The sequence below is a fragment of the Prionailurus bengalensis genome, chromosome B3 (genome assembly GCF_016509475.1).
Source record: "Prionailurus bengalensis isolate Pbe53 chromosome B3, Fcat_Pben_1.1_paternal_pri, whole genome shotgun sequence".
NCBI classification, from domain to species: Eukaryota; Metazoa; Chordata; class Mammalia; order Carnivora; family Felidae; genus Prionailurus; species Prionailurus bengalensis.
In genome coordinates this window covers 52,313,181-52,338,848 of record NC_057355.1, presented here as the reverse complement: position 1 = coordinate 52,338,848, position 25,668 = coordinate 52,313,181, and the positions used below count along the sequence as shown (strand labels likewise).

Below are 25,668 nucleotides of genomic sequence, written 5' to 3'. Positions count from 1 at the left end.
ACACCCTGAACTCCCATGCTGTACTGCCTCACTGAGCCCATGTGTGCTGTACGTGTGTGTGTGTGTGTGTGTGTGTGTAAATTCCTATGTCACAGGACCCAAACATTAGACATCATTTTAAAAACAGGTAACTACTTAAATTTCTAAAAGGTGGCACTTACAATTTCTGCACACATTGAACAGTAGCTGAGCTGTTGAGATTTCTTGAAAACTGGCCTCAGAGCTCTTTGTTTGAAACATTTGTCACAGGAGCCAAATACGTTAACTAGAAAGGTCTGATCACACATTTTTTTTTTTGCCCAAAATGAAGCTGAAAAAGAGAGAGAAAGAGAGAAAGGGACATATGTGCATGAGAAAAGCCAACAGAAACAGCTTTTTAAAACCTCATCTTCCTTTTATCATGATGGTTGCTCAGACTTCTACATGTGGGATGAAGTATATGCAGTTAATGTATAACCTTTGATTTATTACAACATGCTGGGTCAACACCAACTCGTTTATTTAATCAGGAAGAAAGCATTAGACAATAGGTTTTCTGGGGTTACCATTTAACTGGCTCTTTTGGCAGCTTCAGACATGGATGCAATTAATCTTTGCAGCACAATATTAATCCTGTGGGGCTTTGCAATGGAAAGCATTGTTGTAATGGATACTATAATTGAAAACTTAAAAAAATTCTGCCTCTAAGGTACACTTTTGGAATAAAGAGTCAGAAAATGGTAGAGCCTGATCTCAACCAATACTGTAAGGCTGAGTAAACACAGTATTGGTTCTCTGCAAGGGACACATCCCACTTATTAAATATTTGACAGCCACAGACCCAGGGTCCCTGTCTGTCCATCAAGAGGTCAACAGACAGTCCCAGGCCACTGGAGGGAGAGCAAACTTACGGAAGCAAAACCATCTGGTGGCTAAGGGTGCTGGCTCTGGCTGACCAGATCCTGGCCCCACTACTTAGGCAAGTTACTTTGAGCTCTCTGGATCTTTGCTAATCGATCACATGGGGATCTTAACATGTACTGTCACAGGGTCATCAGGGGAATTAGAAGAGACAGTCCATGAAGCTTAGCTCAAGGCTGGAATACCGTGAATGCTCCATAGATGTTAAGTTGCCCTGTGAGTGCCTACAGTAGCAGCAAAAGCAGCATAGCAGTGGGAAGGGGGTGGGGGGGGGGAGGCTAGAGATGTGGAAGAAGCAGAGGTGAGCCTAAGGCCACATTTCAGGCAGAACACAATGAAGGCCTTACTTGAAACAATGGTGTGGGATGTATGTGGACCACACTTAGGAAGAAGGAGCCAGACTTGGCGACATGTGGGGACAAGGAGGGGGAGATGTCTACAATGCCTCTTAGGTTTCTGTTGGGGAAGCTAGGTGTTGCAGTGCCACTGCTGGAAATGAGGACAAGAGGGTAAGAGGGGGAGGGAGCAGCCATCACGGTGGAGCCGATTTAATAGGTGTTCCAAAGAGTGGGACACATCAAGATTCAAAGAAATAACCCCCTGAATATAAAGATATTTGGGGGGTACTGGTCTGAACATTTCAAAGAGCAAAATTTGAGAAGAATGTATTTATGGGGCAGGTGGCAGCGGGGACACTTCTAAGGCGGGATGTCTATCATGCAGAGGTCACCATGGGGCTGGAGAAATTGGGTTGAACTCTCCCACAGCAAAGGGGCAGCTGATAGTAGTTCTGGAGATCTCTAAGTAACAGAGTAGAGGACAGTCCTTTAAGGATGAAAGATCAGAAGGGAACCAGCTACTGACCACCATGGAGTGCTTGGCCCTGACTGCTCACAGCCACCCCAGGAAGGAAGCAGACATCTGTGTTACAGCTGAGGAAGTGCCGGGGGATTAAACATGTTCAAGGTCAGTGGTGGAGCCTGAATCTGTGTGCAGTGGGACTCCGCAACACTTACCGTGGAACCGGCACAATCAGTCTGCTCTGCCTTTTCATAAAACACTCAAGGGCCTGCCCACTGGAGCCTGGCCTTTGGCGAGAACCCGGTAACGTTGCCCCCCACTGCCCACACCTGCCAGTCACTAGGTCATGCTGAGGACTCCAAGTAATAGCATTAGGAAGGTGAGCCATGGGTTTTTCAGCAAGGCAGCAACATCATTCAAGTGGATTATTCTAGCATTTGTGCTTCCAGAAGTAGGTCAGAGAGAGAATGTACAACAGGGGAATCAACTAGGTTAGGAAACTGTTATCGTGTTCTGGGAAAGAGGAAACAAGTTCTGGATGGAGTAGCAACTGTGGAAATGGAAGGAGAGAAGAAACCTGAGGGACCGAGTGGAGAAGGAATACAAGCATGGCTCGGCATTATGGGAAGGCAAGAGAAAGGGAAGGAGAAAAGAAAGGCCAGTATTCCAAATTTGGAAGGAGACACTAAATTTTAAACTTTATCAAATGATAAGAGCTGTACATGTTTATTAGAAATAATTGGAAACAGAAGGACATGAAGAGGGACAATCTGCATGCCCTATACTAACGAAGTGACTGCTGTTAACACTTTGTGTTTTCTTCTAGTGTCTTCATAAGCATATATTTATACTCTAAAAAAATTGGAACTGTATGCCATGTATAATTTTGAACTTTAGTTTTTTTGCTTCATAGTGCTATTGCATATTCTTGGAAAACACCATTTTCTAATGGAGACCACCAGTTTTGAGACATACCAACCTTAAATCACTTCACACAGCTAGCATTTTAGATCTGGTTATTAAGCAGGCAAGCAACAAACTAAATTAGAAATATTACAGTATTTAAAACTATAAATATTATACATGGGCATTGTAGTGTCAGGAAAAATCAAAAAGGTATAAGGAGGAAAATAATCATCTACAATCCCACTGCCCAGAGAGACTCCTGTCCACATTTTGGCATATGCAAGAATAGATTTTATAGTTTTAATATTTTTATACACTGGTGTTTTTCACTTAGCATCTATATCATGACTAAATTTATTCTCAGCGCATTCTACCATACTTATGGTCAATAATCCTTTTTATGGTGAGGAAACTTTTCCCAGCTAGGACAAGTGTCTCAGTGAACATTTTGACAAGAAAAATATAAAAATGTCCCATTTTAACAAGCCTTGGGCACCTGGGTGGCTCAGTCGGTTGAACGTCCGACTTCAGCTCAGGTCATGATCTCGTAGTTCACGAGTTCAAGCCTCGCATTGGACTCTGTGCTGACAGCTCAGAGCCTGGAGCCTGCTTCAGATTCTGTGTTTCCATCTCTCTCTGCCCCTCCCCTGCTCATGCTCTGTCTCTTTCTCTCTCAAAAATAAATAAATAAATAAAACATTAAAAAAATAAAGAAACAAAAAACCAAGAAAACAAGCCTTGACATGAAGTTGTTCTGCGGTTGTCCATAGAACTCAAACCTTCCCCTAATCCCACGCCAAGCACAAAATGTCCTTCCGATCTTTCACCTAAATATATAATTTGAAAATTACTGAACAACCCATCACCCTATATTTATTTTTAAGAGTACAGGCCAAAGATAGAAAGTCAGAAGTGAAAGTCCCTATAACCTGCTCTGCGTTTTTTCCCCCTTATTTAGATTTGGTGCATATCCTTCCAGACTCTTCTGACACCATACGTAAAGCTTTGTGAGTTACACAAATAAGGCTGTTAGCTATTTGCCTTCTTCACCTCATTTATTGTCAGTACTTACAGATCTGTTTTGTGATAACAGCGTTGGTATTACTCTATACTATGTCCTGTCATAATTTATTAAACCAACCTATTATTGCATATGTAGGGTATCTCCAGTTTTTACTTATAAAATAAAAGTAAAATGGGCAAAAAAACTCCCCCTCCACCCCACCCTGCTTTGCTTGTGGAATGTAAACTGGTGCAGCTGCTGTGGAAAACAGTTTGGCAGTTCCTCTGAAAGCTGAACAGAGTTGTCACCATATGACCCAGCAAATCCACTCCCAGGTATATGCCCCTGAAAACTGAAAACACATGTTCACATAAAAACTCATACATGAATGTTTGTAGTAGCATTTAAGCCCAAAGTGTCAACAACTCAAACCCATCAACAAATGGGTTTATTTGTTGATCAACAAACAAACAATATATGGTATACCCATATAGTAGAATGTTATTTGGCAATAAAAAAGAATGAAATCAGGGGCGCGTGGGTGGCTCAGTTGGTTGTGTGACCGACTTCGGCTCAGGTCATGATCTTACAGTTTGTGAGTTTGGGCCCCACATCGGGCTCTGTGCTGACAGCTCAGAGCCTGGAACCTGCTTCGGATTCTGTGTCTCCCTCTCTCTCTGCTCTTGACTCTGCTCAGGCTCTGTCTCTGTCTCTGTCTCTCTCAAAAATAAACATTAAAAAATTAAAAAAAAAAGATTGAAATTCTGTTACAGGCTGCAACACGGATGAACCTTGAAAACATGCTAACTGAAATAAGCCAGCCATAAAAGGCCACTTACTGTGACTCCAATTATATGAAATGTCCAGGATAGGCAAATCCATACAGACGGGGAAGGTAGATTAAAGGTTACCAGTAAGTGGGAGGAGGGGAGAATTGGGAGTGACTGCTTAATGTGTAAGGGGTTTCTTGTCTGGGGTGATGGAAATGCTCTGGAATTAGATAATGCACATCCTTGCATATATACTGAGAACCACTGAAATGGATGCTTCACAAGGCTCATTTTTGTGTGCATTATCTCATTAAAAATTATTAAAATTTTTTTTAGCGTTTATTCATTTTTGAGAGACAGAGGGAACAGAACCTGAGTGGGGGAAGGGCAGAGAGAGAGGGAGACAGAATCCGAAGCAGGCTCCAGGCTCTGAACTGTCAGCACAGAGCCCGACGCGGGGCTCAAACTCACTGACCACAAGATCATGACCTGAACCAAAGTTGGACACTCAACAGACTGAGCCACCCAGGGGGCCCCAAGATTATTATTTTTAATACAAGACTTTGAACGGACCCTTCACAAAGGCAGACATTCATATGGTCCATAAACATATAAGAGGCGCTCAATATCATTAGTCATCAAAGAAATGCAAATGAAAACCACACTGCTATACCAGTACTTACCCACTGGAATACCTAAAATTTAAAAGACTGACAATTCAAAGCGTGGCCAAGGGTGTGGAGAACTGGACCCTTTTCCTTGTTGGTGGGAGTATAAACTGGTACAACCTCTTTGGAAAACTGGTTGGCAGGACCTACTAAAGCTATACATAATCTGTGAGCTGGCAATTCTACTCCTGGATATACACTCATCAGAAACAAATACTTATACCCTCAAAAAAATGAATAAGGGTGTCATAGCAGCTTTATCCAGAATAGCCCCATGGAAAAACCCAAATGTTCATCGACAGACCGGATAAACTGTGGTATGCAATAAAGAAGAAGAACGCTCTGATGCACATGACAGTGTGGATATAGCTCACAGATGTGACTATATAACATTTGTATTAAAACCTTCCTATTCCATAAGCTGCATTCTGAGGCTTATGTTCACATGCAAAGTGTTACTTGGATCCATTTTTAAAACAGATTATATGACTTTACAGATGCCTAACTTTTTCCCCCTGGATGCCAGCACGAAATACATTTTTAAAACAAAACACCTTCCTAGTATTTCAAAAGAAACACATGCAGGTTGTAGAACAATTAGAACAGGCAGATTAACCCCCCAACCTCCCCTTACCTGTGCTCCTACCTCCCAGAAATCCCACCTAACACCTTGGTGTGTGCACATAGGAACACTTTCGGAGCGTGTGGGAGAGCCTGCATATATGTGAGTACATACATACCTTCCAGAGAGTCAACACTTGGAGCGACCAGCTGAGGAGTCAGTCAGACCTGCAGCTCCAAGGGGAAGGTGCCGAAGCAGAAGCCTCACCTCTAATCTCCTTATCTGGGTGTTGAGACTCAGCAGCTTTGTCCCTTCCCACGGGCACGCACTGCCGATGGCATCCTTCTGTTCATCCGCACCAGATGCCCTCAGAACCTCCACTGACCTGTGTCTCGGGCTCAGTTCTCTGCCCTCCGCAGGAGGCAGATGTGGCAGCTTTGCCCCTCACGAATCCATTTCCCGCTCCACTGAGCAACCCTAACATTCCCCTGTGACTGTTACCAGCGCCTCCTGCCTTCTCAGTCCTCAGCCCACCAGCACGTCTTCATTTTGGCTATCCTTCCCACCTTCAGCTTTGTGGGACTGAGCAGGATGTGGGATGAGTGCCCCTCTCCCGTCTCCATGCATAAAGTTTTCAGCCTCTGAAGGTCCGCTTGTCTTGTTCCCAAACAAGATCTACTCCTGCTCAAGGCTGACCAGCCTCTCCCCTCCAATCCTGCTGCCTCTAATAGGACCTTGCTCCTGCAGCCCTGTCCCATCTCACCAGCATCAAGATGAGCAGTGGAACAAGTAAGATGTGGACAAGCTCTCCAGGAGCTCACAGGGTGGCAAAGGAGATGGGCAATGTTATTGGCTTCTATAGCCCAGGGTGAGTGCCGTAAAGCAGGCAAGAACCCTGACTTGTGGGAACCGAAAAGGAAGGGTGATGGGCTCCTGTGGCCCAGGGAAGATGCGGAGAGAAGGGGCATGGAGAAGGTCACAAGTGCACATCAGAAACCCACTCACGTCTCTGCCAAGTGGCCCCTCCTTCTCTCACTGTCTGGGAGCCCATGGAGGCACAGCCTGAGGCAGGACTTATGGCATATTTACTTCCCTTCTAAAAACATTCATATACTTTTTAAAAAGTTATTTTGACAGAAAGAGAGAGAGAGACTAAAACATTTACATACTTTAAAAAAAAGTATTATTTTGAGAGAGAGACAGAGAGAGAGAGAAACCCAAGCAGGCTCCACCTTGTCACCAAGTCCTACATGGGGCTCCAACCCACAAACTGTGAGATCATGACCTGAGCCTAAACCAAGAGTTGGACACTTAACTGACTGAGCCACCCGGGTATCCCAAATGTTTATACACGTTTTATGAGAAATTATGTATCTATAAAGATCCCAGCATCTTTAAGTATACAACCCTTAAAGAAAAGCATAAGCCTCGTGCACGTAAGAAAAATGTAGTCTCCCAGCAATTAAAAAAGACCTGACCCAACTCATTTGGTAATTTATTTTATTGATTAAAATATTTAAAAGTTCTACTTTTTCATTTCTTCATATACAATGTATCTAAAAGAACTAAATCATTTATAATATGCAAAGGCATTGTTACATATTAATAGGGTGATGTTGCTTCATAATCATGTATTATCACTCCTAAGACATAGACCTGTGGGACAGAACCACAGCTCGTGCCTGTGAGTCTGTCAGAGACAGGAGGGCTGGTTGGATTCTTGGAATGGGCCACACGCCACAGGCTAGCAGTGCAACATCACGTGCTCTGAAGGAAGGAATGAGAACGTCTGGGGGGACAAGGGATGGTTGGTTTTCATGAAACTTGGGAAATACTGGTTTCTCAACAGGAAGAACTGACATAATTCTTCAGTTTTTTTTTTTATGGGAAAATTTAAAAACATTTGAATGCTGAAAAGAGAGAGAAAACCAATTAGGTTGCCTTTTAAACTTAGTTTTTAGAGAAGCTGTTGCACGAACGATATTGAACAATGAAAAACATATGGCCAATATGTTGGCAGATAAAACATAAAGAAATGTTCTTTCAGAAGAGGTGGTAAATGCCCTGGCAATTAATTTTAATAATATATTCGTTTTAGGTAGATATATACATAAAACACTTCACGTGATTCATTTCAGACTGAATATTTGCCTAAAAACCAGAGGGCTCTTAAATAATAAATATTTTTTCATGCAGGAGCATTTTTAGTGAAAGTCAGTGAACCCCACCCCTCCCACCCTGGGCAGGAGTCATGGGGTGAGAGGAATTTCGACAGGGCATTGTGGCCAAATGGGATTATTTCCTGGAAGACTCAGCCCTGGAACCCACTCGCAGCTTCATAAATGTACCTGGGCTTCACATGAACATTAGTAAACTTAGGGGGCACTGTGTCCCCAGATCATACTCCTTTGAGGGGAGCCCTGTCACAAAACAGATCTAGACAAGAGGCACCTGGAAGAAAACATGGAAAACAGATCTAGACAAGAGGCACCTGGAAGAAAACATGGGCCTTGAAGGAATTCCAGTAAAAGCTGGCTGTGATTCAGAAGGTAGACATGGCCTTTCCAACCGCAGCTGGTGTGTGTTAACTCTTACAAAATGACAGTGGCAGCAGCATCACGGGGAACAAGAGAAGATGTGGCCCATCTTGGAGAATTCTTCTTTGCTTCTTTACATCACATTCCAAAGCATTTCCAGTTCCAATTAACAACCACATCCCTCATATTTGACCTTCATTTGGCTTCTGAGGGAAACACACATTTCCTCTCCTTTCTCCTGCTATAATCTATTGAGAAAACCTAGCTTAAAACTGCTGGGGATCTGGATCATTTCCAGAGCATGTGGAGAGGGGGTAAAAGGAAAGGTAACTTGAAAGAGATATTTTGTATCCAACATCAGCTGTGATGAATCCTCCCGGCTATTTAGGAGAGCCTGAAATAAGAACCAGAAGAAAAATGAATAAGGAAACCAGTGCATTCTGCTTTATGACTGTTTAGAAGTCTAGAGTAAGGAAAACACAACTCCAGCTTCACTGAAAAGCTCCTTTCAAAATCATGTGAGAGAATACACAAAAGACTATTTTAACAACACAATACCATGGTGACATGGTCTATGCAGGATTTCCAGTCGCTCTCATGAATACTTACTTAAGTGCTCTGTTTCACCTCAGAAGTTAATTTCCCACAGGATGGAATGACTGTAAATGGATCTGTTTTCTATTCTTATCCACTCTTGTGGCATAATTCTAAACCCAAACATGAGTAGATCTCACAGATAAAGTCTTATAGCAGTTATCCTTCTTTTTAGTTCAGTAGTTTGTGAACTTTTTGTCTAAAGACCCCTTTAAATTCTTTTTATTTTTAAGTTTACTTTTGGGGCATCTGGGTGGCTCAGTTGGTTAAGTGGCCGACTTTGGCTCAGGTCATGATCTCGCAGTTCATGGGTTTGAGCCCTGCATCGGGCTCTGTGCTGACAGCTCAGAGCCTGGAGCCTGCTTCGGATTCTGTATCTCCCTCTCTTTCTGCCCCTCCCTGCCCTGCTCTCTATCTCAAAATTAAATAAAAATTATAAATTAAAAAAAAAATAAAGTGTACTTTTATTATTATTATTATTATTATTTTAAGTAGCCTACATGGCCAGCATGGAGCCCAATATGGGGCTTGAACTCATGACCCTGAGATCAAGACATGAACTGAGATCAAGAGTCGAACACTTAACTGTGCCACCCAGGTGCCCCAAGACCCCTTATACCCTTTAAAGATTATTGAGGACCCTAAAGAGCTTTGGGTATGTAGGTATAGCTATTGATATTTACCATATTAGTAATTAAAATACTTCAAAATATTAAATCATTAAAATAAAAAGAACAAACCCAATGCATGTAAACATGTATTGAAAAATAACTATTTTTGAAAACAAAAAAATTTAGTAGGAGGCAGTATTGTTTTATATTTTTGTAAATCTTTTTAATGCCTGACATAATATGACAGGTGGAAACTTGTATCCACTTCTACCTTAAATCCATAGTGACATGTTATTTTGGTTGAAGTCTATAAGGAAAAGTGTGCCTCACACATACATATTTAGAAAAAAGAAGACTTTGCAGACTCACTGAAAGGGTCTCCAGAATGCCCAGGATCCTTGAACTAAACTTTGAGAACTGATGTGCTAGTTGATTGGGGAAGAAACTTTAGGGATTTAAATAAGAAAAAAAATGGGTATACAAGACTCTGTTTCCATTCAGGCTCTGCTCTCTTGCACAGACTGATAAGAAGACTGATAATAAACAAGACATCCTGAAGGAACATAGCAGCTGAGTGGTGATTTTGGTGTTTTCATTCCCTTCCCACTGAGGCTAAAATGGGTTCTGAAAGTGGGGGTATTTGACAGAGAAAATTCCTGCTGCTTTTGCTAAGTGCCTTTCATTTGCATGTTTGGTAAATGTGCTTTAATCTTAGATTTCTATAACCGTAATTCAATATCAATTTCTTTTTTTTATTTTAGAGAAAGAAAGAGTGCAAGTAGGGGAGAGGGGGCGTAGGGAGAGAGAGAGGGATAATCTTAAGCAGACCCCACTCAGCGCAGAGCCCAAAGCGGGGCTCCATGCCATGACCCAGGTATGACCAGAGCCGAAATCAAGAGTCAGATGCCCAACCAACTGAGCCACCCAGGCACTCCTCAATATCAATTTCTTATACTGAAAATTAAAAGGCACATCCCTTGGAGAAATGGGAACCCTCTTACACTGTTGGTGGGAATGCAAACTAGTTGCAGCCACTCTGGAAGACAGTGTGGAGGTTCCTCAAAAAATTAGGAGGTTCCTCTAAAAATAGATCTACCCTATGACCCAGCAATAGCACTGCTAGGAATTTACCCAAGGGATACAGGAGTGCTGATGCATAGGGGCACTTGTACCCCAATGTTCATAGCAGCACTTTCAACAATAGCCAAATTATGGGAAGGGCCTAAATGTCCATCAACTGATGAATGTATAAAGAAATTGTGAAAAGAGAGGTTAGAGTGGGAGAGAGCCAAAGCATAAAAGACTGTTAAAAACTGAAAACAAACTGAGGGCTGATGGGGGGTGGGAGGGAGGGGAGGGTGGTGACGGGTATTGAAGAGGGCATCTCTTGGGATGAGCACTGGGTGTTGTATGGAAACCAATTTGACAATAAATTTTATATATTAAAAAAAAAGAAAAAAATAAACAAAAAAAAAATTGCAGTTTATATACACAATGGAATACTACATGGCAATGAGAAAGAATGAAATACGGCCTTTTGCAGCAATGTGGATGGAACTGGAGAGTGTTATGCTAAGTGAAATAAGTCATACAGAGAAAGACAGATACCATATGTTTTCACTCTTATGTGGATCTTGAGAAACTTAACAGAAGACCATGGGGGAGGGGAAGGAAAGAGAAAGTTAGGGAGAGAGCCAAACCATAAGAGACTCTTAAAAACTGAGAATAAACTGAGGGTTGATGTGGGGTGGGAGGGATGGAAGGGTGGGTGATAGGTATTGAGGAGGGCACCTGTTGGGATGAGCACTGGGTGTTGTATGGAAATCAATTTGACAATAAATTTCATATTAAAAAAAATGAAAAAATAAAAATATGAACCAAAAAAAAAAAAAAGAAGAAGATGTGGTCTATATATACAATGGGATACCACACGGCAATGAGAAAGAATGAAATCTGGCCATTTGTAGCAACGTGGATGGAACTGGAGAGTATTGTGCTAAATGAAATAAGTCAGGCAGAGAAAGACAGATACCATATGTTTTCACTCTTATGTGGATCCTGAGAAACTCAATAGAAGACCAGCGGGGAGGAGAAGGGGGAAAAAAAGTTACAGAGAGGGAAGGAGGCAAACCATAAGAGACTTCTTAAATACGGAGAACAAACTGAGGGTTGATGGGGGGTGGAGAAAGTGGGTGATGGGCATTAAGGAGGGCACCTGTTGGGGCGAGCACTGGGTGTTGTAGGGAAACCAATTTGACAATCAATTATAGTTAATATAAAAAATAAGGAAATAAAAAATAAAAGGCACATGCTTAAGGATCATACCTGTACTTTGCGAACGAAGGATGGAGTCACTCTTTTCTCGAAGTCATCTATAGGTGTGTATGAATTAAGGATCTTTATGATCTGCGAACAGCACATAAGATGGTGTTAGACCATGAAAAAGGACAAGTCTGTCCATGAAATAATGATTCAATGGTTTGGGCACCGTTGGGAACCACACATAGTTCTTTAACATTGTAATTTGGCTCTAGGAACCATGTGCTCCAGCCTCCTTCCTTACTGCCCCCATTCTCCATACATACACATCTGTGTTTTGTGGGCAGGGAATGCACTTCTGTGTTTTAAAGTTCTAAGTTAGTATTAAATAAATGTTTTTTTAGATAAGATGGTGGTCCATGGAAGATACATCTCCTCAAAGAGCACACAGAGCCTCAGATATACCCTATCACTGGCTAAGCCAGAAAGGGGGACATCAGTGACATGATTTGGTAGTGAAGATCAGGGACACACTTTGTAAATGTGGTCACCTGCACAGCAGACAGTGAGGTACAGCGTTCATAGATCTCCTTGGCATCGCTGTCTGTGGTCTTCTTGACCTGAAGCAACCAGGCTGCCTGAGAGAGAGGCTCCAAAGTTTCCTTAGCCAAGCTGTTCTGCAAATTCTTATCTTTAAGCCATTCTTCTAAGTAGCTGATGTTGCACCTGGAGTAAAAGCCAGAGAAACAGACAAGAGTGGGTGATCCATTGAGAACACTTCAGAGTAGGGTGCTGAATCCCCCAGTGTGTACTGAGAGGGTCCCCAAGTTCACTGACAGCCTTAGGACCACAGTCCAGCAGTTTGTTCATTTGTAACATGAGGGAGTTGGACCAGATGATCAGCTCTCATGACCCATGGTTCTAAGGATCTTGATGGTCTGGGGTGAGGGGCCATACCAGTTATAAACTTTGGGGAAAATCTGAGCAAAAAGCAGCAACTGTAATAATTTATAAAGTAATCTATTAAAATACCCTTAATAATGGATTTGAAAATCTACTAAAGGAAAAAACCATAGTGATATTTGAAGACTTACATTGGTATAAAAAACTCATTTCTTTTCCTAAGTTGGCAGAAAATTTTCAATTGGTAGAAGGCTTTAATTCAGTCCACTGGGGTTTTTATTCTTGTTTCTATGAGTAATTATCATAAGTTTATGAATTAAGAGGTATGGGTTTTAGTCCCACCAATCTACTGTGTGAACTTGGAAAGTTACTCAACCTCTCTGGGTAAATGAGAATGTTGAGAACCCTCATATACTGTTGGTAGGAATGTAAAATGCCATAGCTGCTAAGAAAAATAGTTCGGCAGTTCCTCAAAATGTTAAACATAGAACTGCCATATGACCCAGCAACTCTACTTCTAATACTCAAGAGAACTGAAAGCACGTCCATATAAAACACTGTGCACAAATGTTCACTGCAGCATTATTTATAATAGCCAAAAAATGAAAACAACCCAAACGTCCACCAACTGATGGATACACAAATTGTGGTATGTCCATACAATGGAATAGTATTCAGCAATAAAAAGGAATGAGGTAGTGTTACATGTGGTCACATGGATGAGTGGTGAAAACTTTATGCTAAGTGCAAGAAGCCAGTTACAATAGACATCACATTTGGGGCACATGGGTGGCTCACTTGGTTAAGCATCTGACTCTTGGTTTCAGCTAAGGTCATGATTTCACAGTCTGTGAGTTCGAGCCCCATGTCAGGCTCTGTGTTGACAGTGAAAAGCCTGCTTGATATTCTCTCTCTCTCTCTCTCTCTCTCTCTCTCTCTCTCTCTCTCTCTGCTCATCCCTCACTTGCACTGTCTCTGTATCTCTCAAAATAAATAAATACCCTTAAAAATATCTAAAAGAAAATATATCACATTTTATGATTCCATTTACAAAAGTGGCCAGGACAGGCAAACCTATAGGGAAAGAAAATATATTTGTGGCTGCCTAGGCTGAGGGAGGGGGGACTGGGGAGGTGGGATGTGGTAGGGGATAAGAGTGGCTGCTAATAGGTATAAGGTTTCTTTATAAAGTGATGGAAATATTTTAAAATCACATTATGGTGATGTTTGCACAACTCTGTAAATATACCAAAAACCATTGAACTATATGGGTATGGTTTACAGAACAGATAAACTTCACAGCGTGTAAATTATCTGTCAGTGAAGCTGTTTTAAAAAATCGACAGGGGACACCTGGCTGGCTCAGTTGGAGGAATATGTGACTCTTGATCTCAAGACCATGGGTTCATGCCCCACATTTGGTGGAGAGATTACTTAAATAAACAAACTTTAAAAAATTGAGTTTTGAACTAGGTGATCTCTAAGGTCATTTCTAGCTCTGACCTTTTAAATTAGCAACTCCCTATGTGGGTCTTTGATTATAACACTGGGACAACAATGCTGAATTGAAGTATTCCATAGGGATGTAATGAGTATGAGATACCATCTCTTACACTGGTTTCCCCCTTTTTTGCACTGTCAATGTTGCCCCACTAGTTTGAGTCCTTATTACAATACATTCCTATTGGGCCTCTCATCTTGTCCCTTCTAATCCATTCTATTTGGTCCTGCTACAGTACTTCCTTAATCTGGATGTTGAGCATGTTAATTCTCTCACTTAAAAATCAGTGGTGGAGGGGCACCTGGGTGGTTCAGGGGGTTAAGTGTCCGACTTTGGCTCAGGTCATGATCTCACTGTTCGTGAGTTCAAGCCCTGTGTTGGGCTCTGTGCTGACAGCTCAGAGCCTGCAACCTGCTTCGGATTCTGTGTCTCCCTTTCTCCCTGCCACTCCTCTTCTCCCTCTCTCTTTCTCTCAAAAATAAATAAACATTAAAAATTTTTAAAAAATCAGTGGTGGAATATGATACAGTAATTCCACTACTGGGTATTTACCCAAAGAAAATAAAAACACTAATTCAAAAAGATATATGCACCCCTATGTTTATTATAGCATTATTTAAAATAGTCAAGATATGGAAGCAGCCCAGGTGTATATCTGGTCCATAGATGAATGAATAAAGAAGGTGTGGTATATATGTACAATCAAATATTACTCGGCCATAAAAAATAATGAGATCTTGCCATTTGCAACAACACGGATGAACCTAGAGCTTATAATGCTAAGTGAAATAAGTCAAAGAAATACAAATACCATATGATTTCACTCACATGTGGAGTTTAAGAAACAAAACAAAGGAAAAAAGAAGCAAAGAAAAATAACCTCAGATTCTTAAATACAGAGAACAAACTGGTGGTTATCAGAGGGGAGGTGGGTGGGAGGATGGGCGAAACAGATAAAAGGAATTAATAGTAGACTTATCCTGATGAGTACTGAGTAATGTATAGAGTTGTTGAATCATTATATTGTATACCTGAAACTAATACAACACTCTATGTTAATTATACCTCAATTAAAAAAAAAGTGGGAGCGGGGGAGGGAATCAGTGGTGGAGTTCTGGTTCTTGGTAAGAGCACACTCCATTTTGCCCCTCCCAATGAATGCAGCTATAAAAGCTTGATGGAATGTCTTGAAGCAGCTATTTGATGACTCTGAAAGGTAAATAGTACCAGATGGATTGGGGAAGAAGACCAGTATTTGAGGTATTGCCAAATGGATAATCAGTTTACCAGTTTATTCCATCTGCTATTCATTAGCTTGACCTCAAAGAAGCCTGAAGCTCAGCAGTGGGTACTGATGACAACAAAGAGCTCCAGAAGGAGCCCTCTAGGTCTGGCTTGAGGGGCTGAAAAGAGGTGTGTTAAAGCTCCTGAGAGGGTGGAAATCCTTTCCTTTTACCTTCTTCTTTCACGTTTAAGCCCCAATTTCATTGTGGTAGCAATGGTGGCAATGGAGTCCAGGAAGAAGCTAAAATTCTCAGGGAGAAAAATCTCCAAATGGACCAACTGTGGTTCATGAGAAAGGGGTGAACCCCCATTGTTATATTCTGCCACCACTGAGCCTCAGATGAAGACATTTGCAGGAAGTACACCACACAGTGAGGTGAGTAAAGCCCCAGGTTTCTGTCTGGAGGACCAAAGAGGGATTTCCAGCAATCTGGAAAGTATCAGGGGTGATTTGGAGGAGGAGGAACTTGGGAAAGCAATCCCTTGAAATTGTTTATGAACTCCTTGGTACATTCCTCTGGGCTCATGCATGGATCTGATCCTCAACAGCACACATAGTTTGAAGACTAAACTATGAGACAGAGCACCATGCAAGTTTCAGACTGACCACTGTGTGTCACACATGAGACAGAACCAAACAGCATTACAAAGGCTTTGAAAACTGATGTGGGAAACACGAGCCACCAAGGATGGTCAGAACTTGCAAGTGAACTCAAATGGTGTGATTATCTGATAAAAATACCAACATTCTCCATAACAATGAAAGATTCAAAATCTCATAGTGTAATATTAAAAGTGTCCAGAATACAATTCAAAATTACTTGACATATGAAGAACCAGGAAAACCTCAATTTGCATCAAATAAGACAATCAGCAGGTGTCAACTCTGAGATGATGCACACTTGGAATTATCTCACAAAGACTTTAAAGAAGCTATCGCAAAAATGCTCCAAAAAGTGAAGATGAACTATCTTGAAATAACTGGAAAGATAGAAAGTCTCAGAAAAGAAATAGAGTGATATAAAGAAAAACCAAATGAAAATTTTAGAAGTGAAAAATCCAGTAACAAAAATAATTCTCTTTTTAAAAATTTTTTTTTTTCAACGTTTATTTATTTTTGGGACAGAGAGAGACAGAGCATGAACGGGGGAGGGGCAGAGAGAGAGGGAGACACAGAATCGGAAACAGGCTCCAGGCTCCGAGCCATCAGCCCAGAGCCCGACGCGGGGCTCGAACTCACGGACCGCAAGATCGTGACCTGGCTGAAGTCGGACGCTTAACCGACTGCGCCACCCAGGCGCCCCAAAAATAATTCTCTTAATAGGCTCAATAGCAAAATAGACATGGCAGAGGAAAGAATCTGTGAACTTGAAGGGGTCAATAGAGATTATTTAATCTAAAGAATATAAAGGGAAAAAAACTGAAAAAATAAACAGAACCTTATGGACTCATGGGATAATAATGAAAGGTTTAACATTTGTGTTATTGAAGTTCCAGAGGAAAGGAGAAATTAAGATGCAGACAAAATATTTGAAGAAATGGCTTAAAATGTCTCAGATTTAGTGAGATATACAAGCCTACAGATTCAAAAAGCTCAGGGAATCTCAAAGAGATTCTTGGGAACCCCAAGAAATCCACACCTAGACACATCCTAAGTCTTTAAGTCCTAAGACACATACTTTAGGAAAGAAGGTGAAATGAAGGCATTTTCACGTGAAAGAAAACTAAGTATTGCCAGTGAACCTGCTGTACAAGGACCTACTGACAGAATTTCTTCAGACAGAAAGGAAATGATATTAACATGACATTTGGGTGAAAAAAAAAGACTTGAAACATTAGGAATGAAGGAGTAACAGAAATGGTAAATATGTGAGTAAATATAATAGGCAATTCTTCTATTGAGTTCCTTAAAATATTTTAGATGGTTTAAAATAAAAACTATAACATTATCCAGAACAGTTTTTGATTATGTATATATAATACATAAAACAACTATAACATAAAGTGGAAAGGGGAAAGGGGACTATGTGATGGTTAGCTTCTACATTCCACTTGACATGGTTAAGATAATGATTCTCAATAGACTGAAGAAGTTAAGTACACATACTGTAATCCCTAGAACAAACTAAAAAACACAAAAAACATAAAAACACAAAAAGCAACCACTAAAAAACACAGTAGATAAATTTAAAACGGGTATTAAGGGGCGCCTGGGTGGCTCAGTCAATTAAGCGTCCAACTTCGGCTCAGGTCATGATCTCACAGCTTGTGAGTTCAAGCCCCGCATTGGGCTCTGTGCTAACAGCTCGGAGCCTGGAGCCTGCTTCAATTCTGTGACTCCCTCTCCCTCTGCCCCTACCCTGCTTGTGCTCTCTGCCTCTCATAAATGAAAAAATGTTAAAAATATTAAAAAAAAATAAAAGGAGTATCAAAAATATTCAAAGAACCCAAGAGAAGGCAGAGAAAGGAAGTCAGAGAAATAAAAACCAAAGGAACAAATAGAAAATAATAAAATGGTAGACTTAAATCTAAACATATTAATAATTACATTAAATTGAAATGGCCTAAACACTCCAATTAAGAAGCACAGATTGTCAGACTTGCTTTAAAAAATCCAAAACTAAACCAAACAAGATCCAAATGTACACTGCCTATAAGAAAGTCACTTTAGGGGCACCTGGGTGGCTCAGTTGGTTGAGTGTCTGACTCTTGATTTCAGCTCAGGTCATGATCTCAGGGTCATGGGATCAGGCCCTGGGTCGGGCTCTGTGCTGAATGTGGAGCCTGCTTAGGATTCTCTCTCTCTCTCTCTCTTTCTCTCTTTCTCTCCCTCCCTCTGCCCCATTCCCCACTTTCACGCGTGCGCGCACGCACACACACACACTCTCTCTCTCTCAAATGAAAAAAGAAGTAAAGTAAGTCATTTCAAATATGACACAGGTAGGTTAAAAGTAAAAGGATGAAAAAAGATACACTATGAGAACACTAATCAAAAGAAAAAGTAGGCGGAGTTGCGGCAAGATGGCGGCTTAGGAGGACGCTGGGCTCACCGCACGTCCTGCTGATCACTTAGATTCCATCTACACCTGCCTAAATAACCCAGAAAACCGCCAGAGGATTAGCAGAACAGAGTCGCCGGAGCCAAACGCAGACGAGAGGCCCACGGAAGAGGGTAGGAAGGGCGGCGAGGCGGTGTGCGCTCCACGGACTGGCGGGAGGGAGCCGGGGCGGAGGGGCGGCTCGCCGGCCAAGCAGAGCCCCCGAGTCTGGCTTGCAAAAGCGGAGGGGCCGGGCGGACTGTGTTCCCACAACAAGCGCGACTTAGCGTCTGGGAGGTCATAAATTAACAGCTCTGCTGGGAAAGCGGGAAGGCTGGAGGACAAAGGGAGGGAGAGCTGCTGAGCCCCCTGACAACAGAGCTCAGTTTGGTGGGGAACAAAGGCGCTCGCCAGCGCCATTTCCCCCGCCCATCCCCCAGCCGAAATCCCAAAGGGAACCGATTCCTGCCAGGGAACTTGCTCGCTCCGCACAAACACCCAACTCTGCGCTTCGGCTGAGCCAAACCTCCGGCAGCGGATCTGACTCCCTCCCGCTGCCACAGGGCCCCTCCTGAAGTGGATCACCTAAGGAGAAGCGATCTAAGCCTGCCCCTCCTGCACCCGAGCACCTTGCCTACCCACCCCAGCTAATACGCCAGATCCCCAGCATCACAAGCCTGGCAGGGTGCAAGTAGCCCAGACGAGCCACACCACCCCACAGTGAATCCCGCCCCTAGGAGAGGGGAAGAGAAGGCACACACCAGTCTGACTGTGGCCCCAGCGGTGGGCTGGGGGCAGACATCAGGTCTGACTGCGGCCCCGCCCACCAACTCCAGTTATACACCACAGCACAGGGGAAGTGCCCTGCAGGTCCTCACCACGCCAGGGACTATCCAAAATGACCAAGCGGAAGAACTCCCCTCAGAAGAATCTCCAGGAAATAACAACAGCTAATGAGCTGATCAAAAAGGATTTAAATAATATAACAGAAAGTGAATTTAGAATAATAGTCATAAAATTAATCGCTGGGCTTGAAAACAGTATACAGGACAGCAGAGAATCTCTTGCTACAGAGATCAAGGGACTAAGGAACAGTCACGAGGAGCTGAAAAACGCTTTAAACGAAATGCATAACAAAATGGAAACCACCACAGCTCGGCTTGAAGAGGCAGAGGAGAGAATAGGTGAACTAGAAGATAAAGTTATGGAAAAAGAGGAAGCTGAGAAAAAGAGAGATAAAAAAATCCAGGAGTATGAGGGGAAAATTAGAGAATTAAGTGATACACTAAAAAGAAATAATATACGCATAATTGGTATCCCAGAGGAGGAAGAGAGAGGGAAAGGTGCTGAAGGGGTACTTGAAGAAATAATAGCTGAGAACTTCCCTGAACTGGGGAAGGAAAAAGGCATTGAAATCCAAGAGGCACAGAGAACTCCCTTCAGACGTAACTTGAATCGATCTTCTGCATGACATATCATAGTGAAACTGGCAAAATACAAGGATAAAGAGAAAATTCTGAAAGCAGCAAGGGGTAAACGTGCCCTCACATATAAAGGGAGACCTATAAGACTCGTGACTGATCTCTCTTTTGAAACTTGGCAGGCCAGAAAGAATTGGCACGAGATTTTCAGGGTGCTAGACAGAAAAAATATGCAGCCAAGAATCCTTTATCCAGCAAGTCTGTCATTTAGAATAGAAGGAGAGATAAAGGTCTTCCCAAACAAACAAAAACTGAAGGAATTTGTCACCACTAAACCAGCCCTACAAGAGATCCTAAGGGGGACCCTGTGAGACAAAGTCCCAGAGACATCACTATAAGCATAAAACATACAGACATCACAATGACTCTAAACCCGTATCTTTCTATAATAACACTGAATGTAAATGGATTAAATGCGCCAACCAAAAGACATAGGGTATCAGAATGGATAAAAAAACAAGACCCATCTATTTGCTGTCTACAAGAGACTCATTTTAGACCTGAGGACACCTTTAGATTGAGAGTGAGGGGATGGAGAACTATTTATCATGCGACTGGAAGCCAAAAGAAAGCTGGAGTAGCCATACTTATATCAGACAAACTAGACTTTAAATTAAAGGCTGTAACAAGAGATGAAGAAGGACATTATATAATAGTTACAGGGTCTATCCATCAGGAAGAGCTAACAATTATAAATGTCTATGCACCGAATACCGGAGCCCCCAAATATATAAAACAATTACTCATAAACATAAGCAACCTTATAGATAAGAATGTGGTAATTGCAGGGGACTTTAATACACCACTTACAGAAATGGATAGATCATCTAGACACACGGTCAATAAAGAAACAAGGGCCCTGAATGAGACATTGGATCAGATGGACTTGACAGATATATTTAGAACTCTGCATCCCAAAGCAACAGAATATACTTTCTTCTCGAGTGCACATGGAACATTCTCCAAGATAGATCATATACTGGGTCACAAAACAGCCCTTCATCAGTTTACAAGAATTGAAATTATACCATGCTTACTTTCAGACCACAATGCTATGAAGCTTGAAATCAACCACAGAAAAAAGTCTGGAAAACCTCCAAAAGCATGGAGGTTAAAGAACACCCTACTAACGAATGAGTGGGTCAACCAGGCAATTAGAGAAGAAATTAAAAAATATATGGAAACAAACGAAAATGAAAATACAACAATCCAAACGCTTTGGGATGCAGCAAAGGCAGTCCTGAGAGGAAAATACATTGCAATCCAGGCCTATCTCAAGAAACAAGAAAAATCCCAAATACAAAATCTAACAGCACACCTAAAGGAACTAGAAGCAGAACAGCAAAGGCAGCCTAAGCCCAGCAGAAGAAGAGAAATAATAAAGATCAGAGCAGAAATAAACAATATAGAAACTAAAAAAACTGTAGAGCAGATCAACGAAACCAAGAGTTGGTTTTTTGAAAAAATAAACAAAATTGACAAACCTCTAGCCAGGCTTCTCAAAAAGAAAAGGGAGATGACCCAAATAGATAAAATCATGAATGAAAATGGAATTATTACAACCAATCCCTCAGAGATACAAACAATTATCAGGGAATACTATGAAAACTTATATGCCAACAAATTGGACAACCTGGAAGAAATGGACAAATTCCTGAACACCCACACTCTTCCAAAACTCAATCAGGAGGAGATAGAAAGCTTGAACAGACCCATAACCAGCGAAGAAATTGAATCGGTTATCAAAAATCTCCCAACAAATAAGAGTCCAGGACCAGATGGCTTCCCAGGGGAGTTCTACCAGACGTTGAAAGCAGAGATAATACCTATCCTTCTCAAGCTATTCCAAGAAATAGAAAGGGAAGGAAAACTTCCAGACTCATTCTATGAAGCCAGTATTACTTTGATTCCTAAACCAGACAGAGACCCAGTAAAAAAAGAGAACTACAGGCCAATATCCCTGATGAATATGGATGCAAAAATTCTCAATAAGATACTAGCAAATTGAATTCAACGGCATATAAAAAGAATTATTCACCATGATCAAGTGGGATTCATTCCTGGGATGCAGGGCTGGCTCAACATTCGCAAATCAATCAACGTGATACATCACATTAACAAAAAAAGAGAGAAGAACCATACGATCCTGTCAATCGATGCAGAAAAGGCCTTCGACAAAATCCAGCACCCTTTCTTAATAAAAACCCTTGAGAAAGTCGGGATAGAAGGAACATACTTAAAGATCATAAAAGCCATTTATGAAAAGCCCACAGCTAACATCATCCTCAACGGGGAAAAACTGAAAGCTTTTTCCCTGAGATCAGGAACACGACAAGGATGCCCACTCTCACCGCTGCTGTTTAACATAGTGCTGGAAGTTCTAGCATCAGCAATCAGACAACAAAAGGAAATCAAAGGCATCCAAATTGGCAAAGATGAAGTCAAGCTTTCGCTTTTTGCAGATGACATGATATTATACATGGAAAATCCGATAGACTCCACCAAAAGTCTGCTAGAACTGATACAGGAATTCAGCAAAGTTGCAGGATACAAAATCAATGTACAGAAATCAGTTGCATTCTTATACACTAACAATGAAGCAACAGAAAGACAAATAAAGAAACTGATCCCATTCACAATTGCACCAAGAAGCATAAAATACCTAGGAATAAATCTAACCAAAGATGTAAAGGATCTGTATGCTGAAAACTATAGAAAGCTTCTGAAGGAAATTGAAGAAGATTTAAAGAAATGGAAAGACATTCCCTGCTCATGGATTGGAAAAATAAATATTGTCAAAATGTCAATACTACCCAAAGCTATCTACACATTCAATGCAATCCCAATCAAAATTGCACCAGCATTCTTCTCGAAACTAGAACAAGCAATCCTAAAATTCATATGGAACCACAAAAGGCCCCGAATAGCCAAAGGAATTTTGAAGAAGAAGACCAAAGCAGGAGGCATCACAATCCCAGACTTTAGCCTCTACTACAAAGCTGTCATCATCAAGACAGCATGGTATTGGCACCAAAACAGACACATAGACCAATGGAATAGAATAGAAACCCCAGAACTAGACCCACAAACGTATGGCCAACTCATCTTTGACAAAGCAGGAAAGAACATCCAATGGAAAAAAGACAGCCTCTTTAACAAATGGTGCTGGGAGAACTGGACAGCAACATGCAGAAGGTTGAAACTAGACCACTTTCTCACACCATTCACAAAAATAAACTCAAAATGGATAAAGGACCTCAATGTGAGACAGGAAACCATCAAAACCTTAGAGGAGAAAGCAGGAAAAGACCTCTCTGACCTCAGCCGTAGCAATCTCTTACTCGACACATCCCCAAAGGCAAGGGAATTAAAAGCAAAAGTGAATTACTGGGACCTTATGAAGATCAAAAGCTTCTGCACAGCAAAGGAAACAACCAACAAAACTAAAAGGCAACCAACGGAATGGGAAAAGATATTCACAAATGACATATCGGACAAAGGGCTAGTATCCAAAATCTATAAAGAGCTCACCAAACTCCACACCCGAAAAACAAATAACCCAGTGAAGAAATGGGCAGAAAACATGAATAGACACTTCTCTAAAGAAGACATCCGGATGGCCAACAGGCACATGAAAAGATGTTCAGCGTCGCTCCTTATCAGGGAAATACAAATCAAAACCACACTCAGGTATCACCTCACGCCAGTCAGAGTGGCCAAAATGAACAAATCAGGAGACTACAGATGCTGGAGAGGATGTGGAGAAACGGGAACCCTCTTGCACTGTTGGTGGGAATGCAAATTGGTGCAGCCGCTCTGGAAAGCAGTGTGGAGGTTCCTCAGAAAATTAAAAATAGACCTACCCTATGACCCAGCAATAGCACTGCTAGGAATTTATCCAAGGGATACAGGAGCACTGATGCATAGGGCCACTTGTACCCCAATGTTCATAGCAGCACTCTCAACAATAGCCAAATTATGGAAAGAGCCTAAATGTCCATCAACTGATGAATGGATAAAGAAATTGTGGTTTATATACACAATGGAATATTACATGGCAATGAGAAAAAATGAAATATGGCCTTTTGTAGCAACGTGGATGGAACTGGAGAGTGTGATGCTAAGTGAAATAAGCCATACAGAGAAAGACAGATACCATATGGTTTCACTCTTATGTGGATCCTGAGAAACTTAACAGGAACCCATGGGGGAGGGGAAGGAAAAAAAAAAAAAAGACGTTAGAATGGGAGAGAGCCAAAGCATAAGAGACTGTTAAAAACTGAGAACAAACTGAGGGTTGATGGGGGGTGGGAGGGAGGAGAGGGTGGGTGATGGGTATTGAGGAGGGCACCTTTTGGGATGAGCACTGGGTGTTGTATGGAAACCAATTTTTCAATAAATTTCAGGGAAAAAAAAAAAAAGAAAAAGTAGGCTTTCAGACAAAGTAGATTTCAGAGCAGAGAAGATTACCATTAGAGGGCTAAAGAAGGACCCTACATAATGTTAGGATGGTCAACTCACTAAGAAGACATTAAATACATGAAGCAAAAACTGACAAACTGAAGGAACATAGAGATTCATAATTACAGATGGACTTCAACACTCCTCTCAGTAATCAACAGAAATAATACACAGAAAATCGGCAAGGATATAGAACTGAAAAACACCATCAACAAACTGGGTCAAATTGACATTTGTAGGACGTTCCACCCAAACACAGTAGAATATACATTCTTTTCAACTGTATGTGGAACATTCACAAAAACAGATCATTTTCTAGGCATAAAAGCAAATCTTCACAAATTTAAAAGGAATTGAAATCATACAAAGTTTTTTTAATGTAAAAATATTTAAAAGTTTTTATTTAACATATAAACCTGGGCAATTCTCAAAGTGGGATGGTTAGTGACTCTGGTGTCTTAATCTATGATATATTTCAACCTATGTGCATCTTGAGATTATTTTTTTATTATGATAAAAGACATATAATTTACCACCTTAACTTTAAAATTTTTTTAATGTTTATTTATTTTTGAGAGAGAGAGAGAGAGAGAGAGAGAGAGAGCGAGCGATAACAAGCAGAGGAGAGGCAGTGAGAGAGAAGGAGACAGAATCCCAGGCAAGCGCCACGGTGTCAGCACAGAGCCCAATGTGGGACTCGAACTCATGAACCATGAGATCATGATCTGAGCTGAAACCAAGAGGCAGATGCTTAACCAACTGAGCCACCCAGGCACCCCACCATCTTAACCATTTTTAAAAACCAAAAAAATTTTGTTAATGTTTATTTATTTTTGAGACAGATACAAAGCATGAATGGAGAGGGTCAGAGAGAGGGAGACATAGAATCTGAAGCAGGCTCCAGGCTTCGGGCTGTCAGCACAGAGCCTGTGCTGAAAGCAGGGCTCAAACTCAGGGACTGTGAGATCATGACCTGAGCCGAAGTCAGATGCCTAACCAACTGAGCCACCCATGCGCCCGGCATCTTAACCATTTTTAAGTGTAGAGTATAGTAGTGTTAACGGTGTGCAACAACAGATCCCTAGAACTCTTTCATCTTTCAGACCTGAAACTCTTTATCCACTGAACAACACCTCCCCTTTTCCCGCTCTCCTCAGCCTCTGGCAGCCACCATTCTCCTTTCTGTTTCCAAGAGTGTGCCTGACAGAATATGTTCTTTGATCATATGGAATCAAACTAAATATTAGTAATAGACAAGTAGCAAGAAAGTCTCTGAACAGTTGAAAAAGAAGCAACATACTTCTAAATAATCCACAGGGCAAACAGTAAGACTCCAGGGAAATCAGAAACTACTTTTCAACTCAACAAAGGTGGAAATACAACATTTCC

At 41.5% G+C, this 25,668-nt stretch overlaps 2 protein-coding genes across 3 annotated transcripts in view; both read right to left on the bottom strand.

Moving 5' to 3' along the window:
- The window catches only part of GNB5 (G protein subunit beta 5), a 60,837-nt gene extending 54,918 nt beyond the window's left edge, over positions 1-5,919 (bottom strand). Inside the window, exons 1-2 of one of the 2 annotated variants that reach the window (XM_043555410.1) lie at positions 5,789-5,919; positions 162-310 (exon numbers count right to left, since the gene is read on the bottom strand). In XM_043555410.1, coding sequence (XP_043411345.1) covers positions 162-287 — 126 coding nt within the window. In that variant the 5' untranslated portion in view covers positions 288-310; positions 5,789-5,919. The remainder of the gene's footprint in view (positions 1-161; positions 311-5,788) is intronic. The other variant, XM_043555413.1, reaches the window with a different exon arrangement.
- A 1,174-nt stretch (positions 5,920-7,093) lies between these two features.
- The window catches only part of MYO5C (myosin VC), a 117,890-nt gene continuing 99,315 nt past the window's right edge, over positions 7,094-25,668 (bottom strand). The window contains exons 40-43 of the mRNA XM_043554512.1: positions 12,163-12,337; positions 11,678-11,758; positions 8,102-8,541; positions 7,094-8,061 (exon numbers count right to left, since the gene is read on the bottom strand). Of these exons, the coding sequence (XP_043410447.1) occupies positions 8,389-8,541; positions 11,678-11,758; positions 12,163-12,337 (409 nt within the window). The 3' untranslated portion in view covers positions 7,094-8,061; positions 8,102-8,388. The remainder of the gene's footprint in view (positions 8,062-8,101; positions 8,542-11,677; positions 11,759-12,162; positions 12,338-25,668) is intronic.